At 49.0% G+C, this 17,537-nt stretch overlaps 1 protein-coding gene across 1 annotated transcript in view; it reads left to right on the top strand.

The window, feature by feature from the left end:
* Window positions 1–16,909: 16,909 nt before the first annotated feature.
* RP2 (RP2 activator of ARL3 GTPase) overlaps window positions 16,910–17,537 on the top strand; it is a 43,635-nt gene continuing 43,007 nt past the window's right edge. Inside the window, exon 1 of the mRNA XM_054008924.1 lies at window positions 16,910–17,120. Coding sequence (XP_053864899.1) covers window positions 16,992–17,120 — 129 coding nt within the window. The 5' untranslated portion in view covers window positions 16,910–16,991. The remainder of the gene's footprint in view (window positions 17,121–17,537) is intronic.

Genomic DNA, 17,537 nt, shown 5'->3' with positions numbered 1-17,537 from the left:
TGGCCACCCTCATTCTCAGTGAGTAGAACCATACTGCACGAATAATCCCACTGATCTCAGTGGGATTACTTGCAGAGTAAGGTACTACTCAACATGAGAAAAGGTATCAGAATTTGGCATTAAATGAGCTTTCTACCTGGAAAAGTTTGGGAATGTCCTATTTTGATTGTTCTTTTATACTCTGTCAGCACAGAATTTTCCTTTTGCCTATGAGATTCAACAGCATTATTTTTATTTACTGATTTATAAAAATACATCCGTCATGATACCTCTGCAGTATGGTTAGTGATTTAGCAGGTGATATTCTTCTCTTTGAAACAATGCTATTCTGTGGGGATAGAGAGTAATGTGGTACAGAAACTACTGCTGTCCTTCAGGTGAGGTGCAAAAGTAAGGCATGACCACCTGTGATTCTTAACATTCTCATACCACTATCTCTAAGAACAGGAGTCCTGGTGTCCTAGCCAAATTCCAGTTAAAATACTTAGATTCTCTCCATCAAAATTCCCTGTTCGGTTCCATTTTGTGATGGAGTGTCCAACCCACACAATAGATAGCAGTTTAAATTAAATCAATTAATCTTGTGTTCTGCACCTGGAGGAGAGCCAGGGTCCAATAAAGCTGAATGGAAGATGAAGGCACAGGCTGGACTTGTATAAAGAGATGAATCCGAGAACAGAAAGGGGCTGCAGGGGAAGTAGTCTGCAGTCACTTTCAGAAAGAAGGGAAGTTTGTTTGGGGGCTACAGTGTCTGCCAAGAAGTCAGAGAGGGGAAGTAGTCTACAGTTATTCCCTGGGAAGCAGATGTTTGGGCTGATAAACCCCAGGGAGGGGAGGGGGTAGAAGATAGAGAAGGGAAGTAGGAGAGAGTCCAGGGAAATAGCAACAGGGCCTGGGAGCAAGCAGACCATAATTGCTGGACATAAGGTCCCTGGAATCTGGAAATCTGGAATAGTGGGTTCCCCTGCCAGCTGCTGGGAAAGTGGCACAGGACTTGGCTTTGGATTGGAAGTCTGTCTTAAATAGCATGCAGACAGCTGATCCAGTGGGACTTTCATACCCCAGAAGGGAAGGACTACTACAATGACCTGGTCGGAGGGCTGAGTCACGAAGAGGGAGCTCTGGGAGTCTCTAGGGTTGCCAACTTTCTAATCGCATAAAACTGAGCACCCTAGCCCTGCCCTTCCCTGAGGCCCCGGCCCCCACTCACTACATTCCCCCTCCCTTGGCAGCTTGCTCTACCCCACCCTCACGCACTTGCATGGGGCTGGAAAAGGGGTTGGGGTGTGGGAGGGAGTGAGGGTTCCAGCTGGGCATGCAGGTTCTGGGGTGGGGCTGGGGATTAGGGGTGGGGATGCAGGAGTGGGCTCCAGGCTGAGGGGGTGGGGCCAAGGGATTCAGAATGTGGGAGGGGACTGTGGGTTGAGGCAGGGGGTTGGGGTGTGGGAGGAGGTATGGGCTCTGGGCTGGGGCCACGGATGAGGAGTTTGGTGTGCAGGAGGGGGCTTAAGTTTTGGGGCGGGGCTCAGGGCAGGGGGTTGGGGCTTGGGGTTCAGATGCAGGCTTACCTCAGGTGGCTTCCACTCAGTGGCGCAGCGGGGCTAAGGCAGGCTCCCTGGCTGTTCTGGGTCCACGCTGCACCCCGGAAGCAGCTAGCAGGTCCGTCTCCTAGGTGGAGGGGGCTAGGGGGCTCCGCTCACTGCTCTTGCCTGCAGGCACTAGCCTCCCGCTCCCATTGGCTGGAGTTCCCGGCCAATGAGAGTGCAGAGCCGGTGCTTGGGGCAGGGGCAGCACACGGAGCCCTGTGTCTCCCCCACCCCCACCTAGGAGCCAGACCTGTTGGCTGCTTCCGGGGTGCAGCGTGGTGCCAGGACAGGTAGGGGCTAGCAAGCCTTAGACCTGCAGCACCGCCGACCGGACTTTTAATGGCCCGGTCGACAGTGCTGACTGGAGCCACAGCAAGGGTGAGCAACAGGGGGAGGGGGCAGAGAAGAGGGAGTGGGGGGAGAGGTTTTGGGGGGAAGAGGCGGTGTGAGGGTAGGGACTTGGGGGAAATGGACAGCACAAGGGCAGGCAGGGCCATCCCTAGCCATTTGGGTGCCCTATGCAGCCCCTCCATGGGGGGCTGTGTGGGCCATAGGCCTCCCCCCCCACGGTCTGGGAGGCAGGAGCTGTGGGGAGCCACTTTTGGGGGCCCCACAGGCCCAGAGTGGCCTGGGGGATTAGCAGAGGGCCAGGAGCAGCCCGCTCCGCTTCCCTCACCCCGGTCCCAGCCGTGTTGCTGGGGGGAAGGGGGCTTGGGGAAGGGATCCCCCCCACCACTTACCGGCAGCGGCGGGAAGCGGAGAAGCCTGGCCCCTGCCCGCTGTACTCTGCCAGCTCCCAACCGCAGCGCTCTGCTGCCCAAGCGACATGGCTGGGGCCGGGACAAGGGAAGCAGAGCGGGCTGGGGCCACATCTCTCCACTTCCTGCACTCACTGGAAGCGGGAAGTGGAGCGCTGCAGCTGGGAGCTGGCAGCGTAGAGCGGGCTGGGGCCTGGTTGCTCTGCTTCCCGCCGCTGCCGGTGAGTGCGGGATCACACTCACACCTTTGACCCTTCCCAAAATGCCCTGCGATGCTTGCAACAGCGTTAGCAATATACAATGCTGACCTGTCTCCCCCAGGGGGACCCCTTGAGGGAAGAGGCCATTGGGGTGTGACAAGGTGGAATGGGGGCGGGCCGGAGGCAGAGCAGGGAGGAAGGGTAAGAGACAGGGCGGAGGGAGTTGTCTGAGGACCCCCTCCCCCTAGGGACGGCCCTGCCCCTTGCAGGGGGGGCCGGACGAGGGATAGGGCTGGTCACTGGGACTGGTGCTGCCGCTTATGCAGCACACAGCTGCCTAGGGCACCATGAAATTTGGGGCAATTTGGTGCCCCAAATTTCATGGTGCCCTACGCAGCTGCGTATGCCTAAGGACAGCCCTGAGGGCAGGATCTCGGGGGTGCAGCATGGCATGGAGTAGGGGGTTGGAGCCATGGTTCGGGCACCTGTGGGTCCCCCCACACTTTTAGGGTGCTTCCATGGCTCCTGGTTTGATCTCCACCCAAGAGGGGCCATGCAGGGGAAAAGCAAGTCCTATCCCTCCCCAGCCCAGCCAGGACGAGCAGCTAGGAGCCTCTGGCTGGGGCACTCCCAGAAGCACAGGGGCGATCATCTCCACCTCCTGGAGCCTCCTCTGGCTGCCCAGCTCTGAAGGCAGCACAGAAGTGAGGGTGGCAATCCCGCGAACCCCTATAACCAGGGCCGGCTTTAGGCCGATTCTCCCAACTCCCCAGAATCGGGCCCCGCGGATAAGAGGGCCCCGCGCCCATGCCTAAGAGGGTCCTGCGCCTTAGGCTCACCCGGTGGCGGTCTGCTCCGGCGGCATTTTGGCAGGGGGGGGGGAGAAGTCCGCTCCGGGGTCTTCAGCGGCATTTCGGCGGCGGGGGGTCCTTCAGTGTGCAGAAGACACAGAGCGGAGCCCCCGCCGCCAAAGACCTGGACCGCTGCCAGGTATTGGAATCGGGCCCCGCAGGTCCTAAAGTTGGCCCTGCCTACAGCAGCTTTGTAACCCCCCACATCCCTGTTTTGCATCGGGACCACCACAGTTACAACACCTTGAAATTTCAGATGTAAAAATCTGAAAACTTGAAATTTACTAATTTTCAAATCCTATGGCCATTAAATTGACCAGAATGGACCGTGAATTTGGTAGGGCCTTATATGAAACTGGGGTAGCACTGAGTATGTGCAATGCCTCGCAGGATCCATGCCAGGGCAGGTTCCTCCTTGGCTGATTAAAATCTCACTGCATGATCCATCCTCATAATACACCAATTTGTCTTCTCTTTTTTAGCCTTGCCTCGTGCCTCTCTCCCGCATAGATACTGTGCAGGGGTTACTGCAGCTCCAGTGACATACGAGAGGGACTAAGATCCATGCAAGGCTACTCAGGGAGGAATGGCCATAGACCTCCTTTTCATTAGGTCCCAGCCTTTTCCCAATACCCATTTCCTCTCCAAGCAGCTCTGTACCTGGTTCCCACAGCATGGCTGTGCATCCCCTCCTCTCCCTGTGTCAGGATCAATCAGCCTCTAGGATACAGGTGGATTAAATGGAGGGTACACACCTCTCATGGTATCACAGAACTCCCTCAGGATTTGGTTTTAGGAACATTAAAACCAATACTTTGCCTACGGGTATCTCAGATGAAGGTGGTTCCACACATAGGATTAGCCTAGATTGTAGGTAGATTGTACCTCTTCTGTATAAATGTCCACTTTCCAGTACTGTATTTTCTTTATTTTCTCCCTACCCAGCTATATAAATATGTTTTATTTCCAGTTTTTATTTCTGGATTATTTCCCCCCCTGAGGATGTTTGCTTCTTAGGTCCGTCATAGTCTGAGGCTGTTGGCAATGAGCACTAATATGATCAACACTGGGCAGCTGAGGGAACAGTCTATTATAATATGAGTCAATATGAGTCAACAGTGTGATGCTGTTGCAAAAAAAGCAAACGTGATTCTGGGATACATTAACACATGTGTTGTGAGCAAGACACGAGAAGTCATTCTTCCGTCTATTCTGCGCTGGTTAGGCCTCAACTGGAGTATTGTGTCCAGTTCTGGGCACTGCATTTCAAGAAAGATGTGGAGAAATTGGAGAGGGTCCAAAGAAGAGCAACAAGAATGATTAAAGGTCTAGAGAACATGACCTATGAAGGAAGGCTGAAAGAATTGGGTTTGTTTAGTTTGGAAAAGAGAAGACTGAGAGGAGACATGATAGCAGTCTTCAGGTATCTAAAAGGGTGTCATAAGGAGGTGGGAGAAAACTTTCCTCTAAGGATAGAACAAGAAGTAATGGGCTTAAACTACAGCAAGGGAGGTTTAGGTTGGACATTAGGAAAAAGTTCCTAATGGTCAGGGTGGTTAAACACTGGAATAAATTGCCTAGGGAGGTTATGGAATCTCCATCTCTGGAGATATTTAAGAGTAGGTTAGATAAATGTCTATCAGGGATGGTCTAGACAGTATTTGGTCCTGCCATGAGGGCAGGGGACTGGACTCGATGACCTCTTGAGGTCCCTTCCAGTCCTAGAGTCTATGAATCTATGAATCTATATTACACAGAGTTGAAAGCAAGCTTTAGGGTTCAGATGCTTCAAATTATTAATTGCTTAAATATTTGCTGTGTCATCTTCTGTATTTACAGAGTCCCCTGTTGTTCTGTGTTATCAACAAGTGGAATAATTTATTCCACAGAGATCCATAGTGACATAGCAGTATTTCCAAAAACAGTATGTTTGTTTATCACAGAGTCTGCTGATAGAGAAAATCTAAGCAGAATCTCACATTTATGTAATTTAATAGCATCATTTTATTATAAATTACCATTTAAAATCACTAGTTTTGGTGTAGTCCACTGGCTTAATGGTAGTGCGGCTATATCTGAGGCTCTGGCTTATTTTTCATCTTGAGCTGTTGCCTCCCTGATCAATATGGACTGGGTATGCTATAAACGTGTGTGGCCAAATTGTGCATGGATGTAGGCCCTGCATAATCTCCTGAAGTTAATGTAATGGAGCATAGTTGATAGCGTGCTGGTAACAAAGTAAAGAATAACCTGTTAAGTGGTAGGATGAGTGGGCATTTTGTTACACTGATGAAGAAAAGATAAGTGTCTTGGCACAGCCAAAAGTTAGTCTGGGCACAAAAAAAGGGGTAAAGTTTAAAACAACACTAGCAGATACCCCTTCACAGATACATTCCTAGATTTCCTAATCTACTTTATTGTATTGTAAGGAGGTAGCATTTTCTAGGACCCTGCATCAGAATGCAGTGGTCCTCCAACCCACCCTAAATTTAAAAGCCTGCATAAGGATAAATACTGCAGACTAGGGTTGGCAGATGCATCTTATTGCAGTCAACCAGGCTATAAGAGGAGCTCGGACCGCACCACTTCCAGCAGCTCCCATTGGCCTGAAGCAGTGAACTGCGGCCACTGGGAACCGCGATTGGCTGAAGCTGTGGATGCGGTAGGTACACAAACCGGCCCGGCCCGCCAGGGGCTTTCCCTGCACAAGCAGCGGAACAAGTTTGGGAACCACTGACATAAGCTCATGCTTAACTTTAAGTAGGTGTGTAACTTTTAGCATGTGCTTAAGCCCCATGGAAATCAATGTACTTACATTTTTTCCTGATTCATTGCCATGGTTTCTTGAGTTGCTGTACCAATAAAGTCAAATAACTGGTTGATATATTTTATTTTTATTACATGGTACTTGGATATAACATTAAACAGAAGACTCTTCTGCCTTTCTCGGGTAGTTGTTCGGGGGAATTTAAAGATGACACAACCCTTTTCAGCAAAGTTTGCGGGATACTATCTGCATTGTGGCCAACCTTCTTGCTCTCAACAAAGCAGGGTTTAGTATGCTTTTAGAATTTCTGTGAATTATATTATTACATGGAGAGCATTGTCTTATTTACTTTTCAAAGCTATCCATAGCTTCATGTAATGCCCCTTATGAGTTATTTTAAATTGTGATTTTTCTCCTCCCAATCCCTAGGCTTTCACATCTGTAATATCCTGTATGGAGCTCTCCATATTCCTGTCTAGAATGCTGAAACACCAGAAATAGAAAAATAATTTTAGGGATAATTTCTTTTTCTGCAAGGAACCAATGCAGGTTGGGAAAGTTTGGAAGATCACTTTTGGGTAAACCACTGACAAATCTGGACTGTTAAGTATTACAGTTAGTTTTTTACATTAACATAGCAAATTAATTAAAAGTTCTCTGTAACCTGGGACACGAGTACATCTGTGCACTGTCCCCTATTTTAAATTACCCCACCATCAAAGCCATCTTCATAGTCAACTCCTCTCAGCTGAGGGCTACCACAAAAGACACACTCTTTTGCTGGCCAAAAGGATCACGGTTGAACAAAGTTAGCATGATATCAAACCACAAACATTGGCCCAGATTCATTGTAGGGTCTATGTTGGCTTCTGCTGCTGTATGTCTTGGCAGAGGCCTCTCTCATTAGAAGGTCTGTAGAGAGATCAGAAAAGGGCCAGTCTGATCCCAAAGTGTTGGGCACTGGTTGAGTAGGGGGCAGGGCTATGGTGGTTGTGGAATGTGCTTTTTCAGCACCTCTCCAATCTGTCTCCCTAAAGTAGGCTCCTGTTTAGATCCAGATGCAATTTAAAGATATCTTCCCCTAGCTGAAATTCAGAGAATGAGCAGGGCAGTAGCAATGCCACCTACCCTCTCTTGGAACAAATACCCCCTGGAGCACAGGAGACCAAGCAAACAATGCAGGTGTAATTTACATCTCCCTGCACCAACTTGGATGAATCTAAATCCATGTGAGATTAATTTTCAAAGCAATTGTATCAATTTCAGCTAAAACCCTAACATTTAAAAGATCAACCTGAAGCATGCAAAAATCATAACAGGGCCAGAAAATAATGAGATTTTTAAAGTACTGGTAATAAATTTGTGGTTCTTTTTATTTGCCTTCTGGGTTTTGAGAAATGGCCTGCTGGACACAGCTCTGCTTGATCTAGTGCGGAGCCTAGTGCCAAGAGCTCCATTACATCCCTTCAGCTCGTGTCTTTTGTTTTCTGCTTTAGGAATGTGCAACTGCATTGCTCACTCTGCCATAAAAACGCCCAGCAGGGAGAAATAGGATGATGAGAACCAAAGTGTCCAGTTGGGCCTAATTTCTCACATTCCTTCTCTCCAAGGCTTGTCTACACTGGAATGAATTAATCCCGACTAGCTAAAATTACTGTGCCTTTGTCTGCACTGGAATGTTCAATTATATTAGTTATATTAAAACCCAATTGTTAACTCAAGTATAGACTAGCCCTACAGCACTGGTATGTAGGTTTGACCACAGCTAATCAACACACCCACTGGTGTCTGGAGAACAAATAAAATACCAAATCCTAAGCAATGTGTGCCAAGTGTCTATCATGCAGCTCCACACACACTCAAAAGGAAAACCTACAAAACTCAGGAGATGGTGCTCTAGGAGTGAAAAACCACAAATACTAGGACTACCTTGAGTTCATAAGCAGTCACTTCTGAGTATTCTGAGTAAGGCTGTTTTGAATGGACCCCTAGTATGTTAATGTTTTTGTTGGTTGAGTATCACTCTTGGAATCAGGTTTCTAGTGTGAAGACACTCACATTTATGAATTCAAAATTCGCTTTCCACAAATATTCTCCATTATTTGCTTAAAATTTCTGTCAAGCAACATTAGGCTCCCACATAGACTTTAACTCAACCATCCTGGGAGCTTGTGTGAAAAGTACAAACTGCCTTGTCTGCACTAGGATTTTATCTTGAGTTAGCTAACTTACTCGAGTAGACTACTCACCTTTTTCCTGCTGAAGACAAGGGCATGAAGGCAACTTGGAAATACAGCACAACTAACCCCAAGGGGTTTTCCCTGACCCTTTGCTGAGCTGAGAAGAGGTTGTGAGAAAAACATCCCACATAGGGAGAGAGCCAAAAAGTGTGGGAAGAGAGACTAAGGGAAAGAGGAGAGAGCTTAGAGATGGAAAGAGGGACAAGAGGTGGGGGAAAGAAGGACAGAAACAGAGACAAAAGGGAGTGGAGAGAAAAGGAGGAGGGAGTGGGAGAGGGGAAGTGACAAAGGAAAAAACAAAGAAGAGCCCTCAGAGATAGAGAGGACAGGAGGAGAAAGGAGAGAAGAGAAACAGGGAGGGGTAAAGGGGTGAAGGCTTTGGAGGAAGGTCAGAGAGAGCAGAGGCAGAGGGAAGGGGAGAGGGAGATTGACAGAGAGGAGGGGAATGTACTGGTACTATTTTTTATATCCTTTAGCCTGTAAAGTGAGGTGTCTTAGGTCTTGTCTGCACGACCAAGTCTTGTCAACAAAGGTGATGTTGACATTCAAAAATCGGCATAGTGAAAATCGGAATGTCATGTTCCCACTCGCTCCCTCTGTCCGCAGAGTGGCAGCCACAGTTGGGGCACTATCATCGACAGTGTGAGCAATGCACTGTGGGTACCTATCCCACAGTCAAGCTTGACACCTTCTGTCGCTAGGTGTTGTGGGAAGGCGGAGCAGATCATGGCACATCTTGGGATCGGGCTCAATGTCCTGTGATGCATTGCTTTCTGCCCAGCACTCCATGGGCTTCTGGCTTTCTTCCACAGCATTTTTCAACAGGCCTTCTTTGCTGTGCACCCCGGCATCTTTGTGAAAAGGGATGGATCCTTCACTGCTCTCCTATGCTCTGTTAACTGTCATGAATACATCACTCATGAAGTTCCTACTGAAGAAGACTCCTAGGTGCCTGACATGCTGTGTGATATGGATAGGAGCAACTTTGGATTGCTTTTGGCATTCACAGAATAGCTGCATAGGGTAGACCATCACTTTTGGATTCGGGAAACAAGCACTGAATGGTGGGTTCGTATTGTCATGCAGGTCTGGGATGATGAGCAATGGTATATGCAGAAAGCCACCTTCCTGGAACTCAAGTATCAGAGGGGTAGCCGTGTTAGTCCGAATCTGTAAAAAGCAACAGAGGGTCCTGTGGCACCTTTGAGACTAACAGAAGTATTGGGAGCATAAGCTTTCGTGGGTAAGAACCTCACTTCTTCAGGTGCACGAAAGCTTATGCTCCCAATACTTCTGGTAGTCTCAAAGGTGCCACAGGACCCTCTGTTGCTTTTTTCCTGGAACTGTGTCTGGAGCTTTCCTCAGCACTATGGTGCAAGGACACCAGAATGAGAGCTGCCCTATCGGTAGAGAAGTGTGTGGCAATCGCTGTGTGGAAGCTGGTGACTCCAGACTGCTACCAGTCGGTCGCAAGTCAATTTGGAGTGGGGAAGTCGATCGTCGGGGCTGTGTTAATGCAAGTGTGCAGGGCAATGAATAGCATCCTGCTACGAAAGACGGTGGCTCTGAATGGGTTTGCAGAAATGGGTTTCCCTAACTGTGGAGGGGCGATAGATGGCACACATATTTCAATTTTGGCACCAGACCACCTTGTGATGGAGTACATCAATAGGAAGGGGTACTTCTCCATGTCTTGCAGGCGCTTGTGGATCACTGTGGGAGTTTCACTGACATCAACGTGTGGTGGTCTAAAAAGGTGCATGATGCACGCATGTTCAGGAACACTGGCCTGTACAGGAAGCTACAAGCGAGGACTTTCTTTCCAAACCAGAAGGTTACAGTGGGGGGTGTTGAAATGCTCATAGTGATCCTGGGAGACCTGGCGTACCCCTTACAGCTGTGGCTCATGAAACCTTACACGGGACACCTGGACAGCAGTAGGGAAGTGGTTCAGCAACAGGCTGAATAGGTGCTGGATGATAGTTGAATGTGCCTTTGGCAGATTAAAGGCGCGCTGGGGATGCCTGTATGGCAGGTTAGACCTCAATGAGGATAATATTCCCATGGTCAAAATCGAGTGCTGTACATTGCATAATCTCTGTGAAGCTAAGGGTGAAAGGTTTGCTCAGGAGTGGAGTGTTGAGGCAAATGGCTTGGCTGCTGATTTTGAGCAGCCAGATACCAGGGCTACCAGAGGAGCCCCAAGGGAGGCAATTTGAATCAGGGAGGCTTTGAGGCAACACTTTGAAAATGAGAACCAGTAATGTGTATCTCTATGATTGGTACTGCAATGTTACATTACATGTTGTTTTCCTAGGAAGTGATGGTGACATTTGGGGCCTTACATTCCAGTAAGCAAATGATTTAAACTGCCTGTGTATGTATTGGTAGTGCCTGATATCTCAATTTGTAGGAACCAAATAAAGATGAGTTACCATTCAAAAACTTTGCTTTTATTGCACAAGAAACAGCACGCACACATACACACACACACACACACACACACACACACACACACAGAGACACACCAACACACAAAGATGCTTGGAGGGAAAGGAGGAACCAGGAAAGGGCAGACTTTCACAGCTCTGTGTAGATCCAGCTATCATTTTGAAAGTTGTCCGAGAGGGCGGAGAGAAGGGGAAACCAAGAAGCCGCGGAAAGTCAAAAGGACTATACGGGTAGAGTTTGGGGTTGGGGCACAGAAAAGAGTTCTGAATGCTGCAGGGGAAGGCGGGCCCGGATCTGCTCAGTCTGCAGCATTATTAAGGACTTCAGCATCTGCGTTTGCTCTTCCATGACTTTAATCATCCACTCAGTTGCGTCCTTAACAAACTCCTGATTCTCTTTTCTGTCCTGCCATTCGGCTTCCCAGCACTCCTTCCATTCCCCTTTCTCTGTATTGGAGCAGTGCAGTACCTCCCAGAACATGTCTTCTTTGCTGCATCTTGGGCACTCTCTAATCTGGCGGAGACACTTGGCCGGAGTGTGTGGGATGTTCCTGAAGACCACATCTGCCGAAGCACAAGGGATTATGCACAGAAGTGGGATTGTTAAATTCACGCACAGCATTGAAACATTTCAGTTAAATACACCTTTTGCAACATAACAATCACTTTCTCACTGACCCTTGGCAAGAACACATCTCTGCGAACAGCCAAAGCATGGTGAGTGTTGGCAGTAGCGTAGCTAGCGGGGTGCAGGGGAAGCAACCGCTTCCCCTCAGCAAATTTCCCCAAAGCAGCGCCTTTCCAAAGGTGGCCGGAGGAGTGAGGGGGGGCGCAGGCTGGCCACCTGCAGCATGGCCAGCAGCCATGGGGGGGCGGCGGGCGCGCGCGGCCGGAGGAGCAGAGGGAGGCGCACCATGCTGCCGCGGCCGGAGGAGCGGGAGAGGTGCACCATGCTGCCGCGGCTGGAGGAGCAGGGGGCAGGAGGGGGGCGCACCATGCAGCCCGCAGTGCGGCCGAAGCCCGGAGGGGGCGCAGGCTGGCTGCCCGCAGGCCGCAGCACCGCCGGCAGCTATGGGTGGGTGGTGGGCGAGCAGCCGGAGGAGCGGGGGGAGGCGCAGGCTGGCGGCCGGCAGCAACGGGGGATGGCGGGCATGTCCAGAGGAGTGGGGCGGGGGGGCACAGCATGGCAGCCAGCAGCCGCGGCCAGAGGAGTGAAGGGGGGGACCACGGGGGTGGCATGGCAGGGCCGGAGGAGCCATGGGGGGGAGGGACGGAGTGGCCGGAGGAGGAGCCAGCCAAGGGGGGCGCCTTTTTTATGTTTGCTCCCCCTCTTCTTAGAAGCTGGCTACGCCACTGAGTGTTGGCTGAGGAGGGGGTGCTCTACATGTGGAAATGAACACACGCTCTGCAAGGGTCATGGTGCAGCCGACCAGGGAAAAATTCTAAAATTCTCCCACACTTTTCCACAGGCGGGAGTCATTCTAGCAGATATCTCACTGCTAAGGGTAAGCAGGGAAATGAGGGTATATTTGGTCCATGTTTGTGGCTTCCGCCCTGCTCTCTATGCTGCTCACCTATGTGCTGCTTTGGTCCCTGCACAAGTAATTGCCGAATGGTGCGGGAAAGTTTCCTACAATGGGGGAAGGAACAAAGCTGCTCTGCCATGGAACCTTCGGCAGAGGATTGACGAGTACCTCCAGGAAACTTTCCTAGAGATCTCTCTGGAGGATTCCCGTGAGATCTCGGCGTGCATCAACACCCTGTTCTGCTGTACTGATTAGTACACAGAGAAATGTCCAGCTCACAGAAACACAACCAGCCTTGTACATTTCTATACCCTGAACCCACACCGCCACACTACACAAACCACAGCCACTTACCAGGCGTCTCCTCTCCTGTTTCTTGCTCACCAGAGAGCAACTGCTTAGATTGGCTAGACAACTCTGGAGTGGAGAACAGTTCCTGGCTGCCTGCCCCACCAGGCGACCCCGCTGGGAACTCCACATTGTCGTCTAACTCCACATCTTCATCAATAACTTCGTCCTCTGGGTTTGGTCCTCTTTTGGCTGACTCCAGGCCCACTGAAGTATCCACGGGGCTCTTGGCGGTGGAGGTGGTGTCGCCACCAAGGATAGTGTCCGGCTCCTTATAGAAACGGCAGGCCTTAGGTGAAGCACTGGAGTGACAGTTTGCCTCCCTCGCTTTATGGTACAACTGCCTCAGTTCCTTTATCTTCGCTCTGCACTGCAGCATGTCCCGATCATAGTCCTTTTTGCACAAGCCTAGAGAAATGTGCCCATAGGTATCTTAATTCCTATGGCTCAAGCGCAGCTGTGACTGCACAGTCTCCTCTCCTCAAATACTGATCAGATCCAACAGCTCTGCAGTGGTCCAAGCAGGAGAGCGTTTGGTGTGATAACCCACCATGGTCACCTGGGAAGATGCTATGAGACCTCTCCATTCCGAGCCAGCAGGAAATGGAATTTCAAAAATTCCTGGGGCTTCTTAGGGGGAGGAGCGGATGATTGTTTACCTGGCTGCAGGGCAGTGGAGTTCAAACTGCTGACCAGAACGGTCATGATCGGCATTGTGGGACACCTCCTGGAGACCAATTAAAGCGATGAAATCAGGCGTGGTGTCTACACTGGCACTTTGTCGAGAAAAGTTTAGAGGAAAAAGTCGTATGTCTCTTGTCGGGGTGGTTGTATTTTTTCACCAAAACCGACCATTTTTCCCGACAAAAGTCACATCACAGTGTATATGCATTCATTGAGGGAGGAATAGCTCAGTGGTTTGAGCATTGGCCTGCTAAACCCAGGGTTGTAAGTTCAATCCTTGAGGGGGCCACTTAGGGATCTGGGGCAAAATCAGTACTTGGTCCTGCTAGTGAAGGCAGGGGGCTGGACTTGATGACCTTTCAAGCTCCCTTCCAGTTCTAGGAGACAGGATATCTTTATTTATTGTTTTGTCGACAAAAATTGTCTTTTGTCAACAAAACTTGATAGTGTAGACAAGACTTTAAAATCATGAGTCTAACATCAAAAGATTGAGATGGAAAATAAACTAGATACATTTTAGAGGCTTCTTACAAAAAATGTTAAAATAGCTTTCCCTACACAAAGATATCCTTATTTTAAGGCCTGATATCTTATAATTCATCAGGGTTGCAGGTAAGTGCTATGTCCTACTGGAAAGGGGATATGTGTTATTAATAGGCCATATCTAGGCCTGGTGGTTGTAACTAAGGTCCCAGTCCCTTGACTTCTTGTACATGTTTTAGCACAAGCACTGCAGTCCACCCATCAGCTAGAAGTTGTAGGGCTGGGACTTAAGACTGTTACAACCATAACTTCCATGACAAACAATATGACTTTCAGGGGGTTCCCATGAAAAGTCATAGTCTTTTTGATGCTAGCCAGCCTACTATTAAGACAGACTTCTCCAAATGTTTTTTTCCAGATTTGACTGTATTTATATGTAGGGTGATGGAGTGTGGGTTTTTGAATATTTTTAAATTATTAAATTATTTTAAAATGGTTTAAAGCATTTTTATTGTAAAATAAAGATACAGTTCCTAGCTGCATTTAGGCCCTGAATGTGGATTTTAAGTCCTGCCTACATATCACAAGGGACAGCAGGAGAAGGAGTGAGGAAGGGCCACACTGGAGCATGAGCCACAATGCAGTAACAACCTCCAGAAGTAATTCTAGTTGATTCAGTCAGACTTCCTAGAATTTCTGGGTAGTGCATATTGCAGATGAAATTCAGCCACTCTTTCAGTAACTGCAGTGTGAGTATCCCCCTTCCCACAGCCTACCCAGCTAGCTCCATTGCCCATTGCAGAGGAATAGAGCCATGGTCTTTCCCTGACTAACATCACCCCACCTTCCCTCTTTCATGTACTTAGCAGCTCCTGGATGAAATTGTGGACTTAATATAGAGGTGAAAATTTATGTAGCACTTTAGCAATCCCTGAGCCAGCCAGCCTCTCTTCTGTTCTTATTTTAAAACACTGATAGTTTTTTATTTATAAAAATAACATTTTTTAGATGTAAGGAATAATTTTATTTGGTAAATGTTATTTAATAATAATGTTATGCAATAACGATAACTGTCTTACTACTAAATTGTTATCTTGCATTTACAATATAGTTTATAGAGCACTTTTCATCACAAAGGACTTTATACTGTAGATCATATGTACAGAAATTATTTCCTCCAGTACTGAAATACAGCCAGCTCTGGAGTGGAAATGCATCACCCAGTTAGTATGGGAAACACCACACAGTGGCGTTTTAATGGGGAAGTGAAGAATAACTTATTCCTTTGAAACAAAGACCAAATTACGGAACAATTTAATAAGCTGCGCTGGAAGTTTTCCATGGTGTTATGGCTAAAATTTCTTGCAAAAAGTGCTATGGAATTTGTAATGGCCACAAGTGGTCAGGATCTTGGTGTTACCTTTCATGCAAGATACATTTGCACGGTGCCCCTTGCCACCACACTGGAGCATTAGTTCCTGCTGACTAAGAAGGCAGCATGCCACTTACTGAGAAATCATAAGTAATTTTTCAGCATTTAGTTTCCTATCTAAATACTAACAAGGCCAAGCCCTACTTATGAGTTGAGACTTGATAAAATTGTAGCCTGAAGTACAGTAGCAATATGATTGCAGTAATAACTCAGTTACTACCAGCCATTACTATACTGACTTTTAATTTAAACAAACTGTTGTAATTAGGCACTTCCCTCCTAAGGGTGTTGTGAAACTTAATTAATGAATGTTTATCCTGAACTTAGATCTTCAGATGACAGGTGCTGGGTAAGTGCAATGTAAAAAAAAACAATCTTTTCTACACTGTAAAGTTCTACTAAAACACTGGGCACAACTATGTCTGGTAGGTACGTAGAAAGAGGTGATGCAGAATCATAGCGGCAGGACATGGATGTGTGCTATTTCTCTTAGAGGGTTCAGCTTACTCCGTGTGCAACTGGTTTGACCAGGGCTTAGATCCTGGCTTCTCTTTCCCATTTGGCACTCTGTGTGACTTCAAGGGCATAGGGAGGAAGTAAGCCTTGTGCACCCCTAAGTACAAAACCAGGAATTGTGTCCACGCATGTCTACATATGTGCGCACACACTCTGCACCTGTGTATAAGCACCAGGCAGAATCTGGCACCCTATATATTGTTGGTAACTCTCCAAAACACACACAGCTATATTTTCTCAGTGCTGATAACCCTCAGAATTTTATTGTGAGCCTATGATATTTGGTGTTTTTCTTAGAGCCCCAGCCACTGGAATCATGTGATTAGGACAAATTCTGCGTTTTTATTTTTTTTAAAGGAAGTTTTAGTCTTGATGAACATAGAAAGCTTGAAGATGTGAACCCTAAATCAGCAGCTTCATTCTAAACATTATAGGGGGTGGCAACTGCAGAACAATTCCTCTCCCCATGGATCTTGCTGTGCACTGTCCTGTTTGTAGGAGTGTTGAAGGGTTTTCAATCAATGGTGCCCCATTTCAACCTGGGTCGGTCAGGCGTTTTGCTGTGGCTGCAGATGGCCGGTGGTTTTAACCCTGACTCCTAAAGCTGGGTGACATTTCTATGAAATTCCAGAATTAAAAATTCCGAAAAGAAAAATAATCAGGATTTATTTTGACCGACAGGGCGGTGGCACATCCCCGGGGGCTGCTGCTCTTTGTTGCTGTTATAAACAGGGCCAAACTTGTAATAATATTTTTTTTAAACTTTAAAGCTGCCAGATGGGAACTAACGAAACAGGCAGGGGCGGGCACAGAAGAAGAGGGCGGGAAAGTGTTTATTTATTTGCTTCCCTCTTTCCCCCAGCAGGGGTAGGGGAGGAGGCGGGGCCAGGCAAAACGGCGCCTGTCTCTTTAAAAGCGTCTCGAGCTCGGCGCTCTTGCGGCAGGCGAGGCTGATTAGCTGAGCCGAGCTGCCATTGGGTGCAGGTGGAGGGGGCGGGGCCGCGGTATCCAGGGGAGACGGGTGTGGGAGAAGTCGGAAGCAGCGGCGCGCGGGGAGAGGCCAGGGTGGGGTGGCTGGGTCGGTGCGGGCGCGCGGCGGGGGGGTGCCTGGCTGTCTGGAGGCGCCTCCGGGGGGGCGCGCGGCGGGACCATGGGCTGCTTCTTCTCCAAGAGGCGGAAAGAGGCGAAGGGGGGCGCGCAGGGCGGGGCGGGCCAGGACCCCCCGGCCGCGGACGAGGAGAAGCCGCCGCCGCAGTACAGCTGGGACCAGCGAGCCAAGGTACCGCCCCGCCCCACCCCCCTTCTCCCTGCAGCAGCACCCAAGACGCCCCCCCTTTGGCAGAGCCTCCGCCGCAGCCCCCCAGCCTGGCGAGCTGTTCTCCTCCCGGCTCCCCCCATCTCCCGCACCCTGGCGTGGCGGCGGCTCAGGCGTCGCTCCCGTGGGGCTCTGCCATAGCTATTCTCTTCTCTCCTCCCCCCCCCCCATCTTGTCTTTCCTCTCGAGTGGGTTGGGTTTTGTTTTAGATTTGGTGAGGGTGCCGCTGCTGACCCCCTTTAGAAAGCTAAATTATAACGCCCCCCCTCCAAACTGCTCCCTCAGGCTACAGCTAACAACCACCCTGTGCAGTAGTGTTGATTGTTTTTTGTTTTTAATAAAAAATATTTTCTGTGCATTCTCCCGTGGGGCGCTTTTCCC

Source organism: Malaclemys terrapin, chromosome 1 (genome assembly GCF_027887155.1).
Source record: "Malaclemys terrapin pileata isolate rMalTer1 chromosome 1, rMalTer1.hap1, whole genome shotgun sequence".
Lineage (NCBI taxonomy): Eukaryota > Metazoa > Chordata > Testudines > Emydidae > Malaclemys > Malaclemys terrapin.
This window is presented reverse-complemented; position numbering and strand designations above follow the sequence as displayed.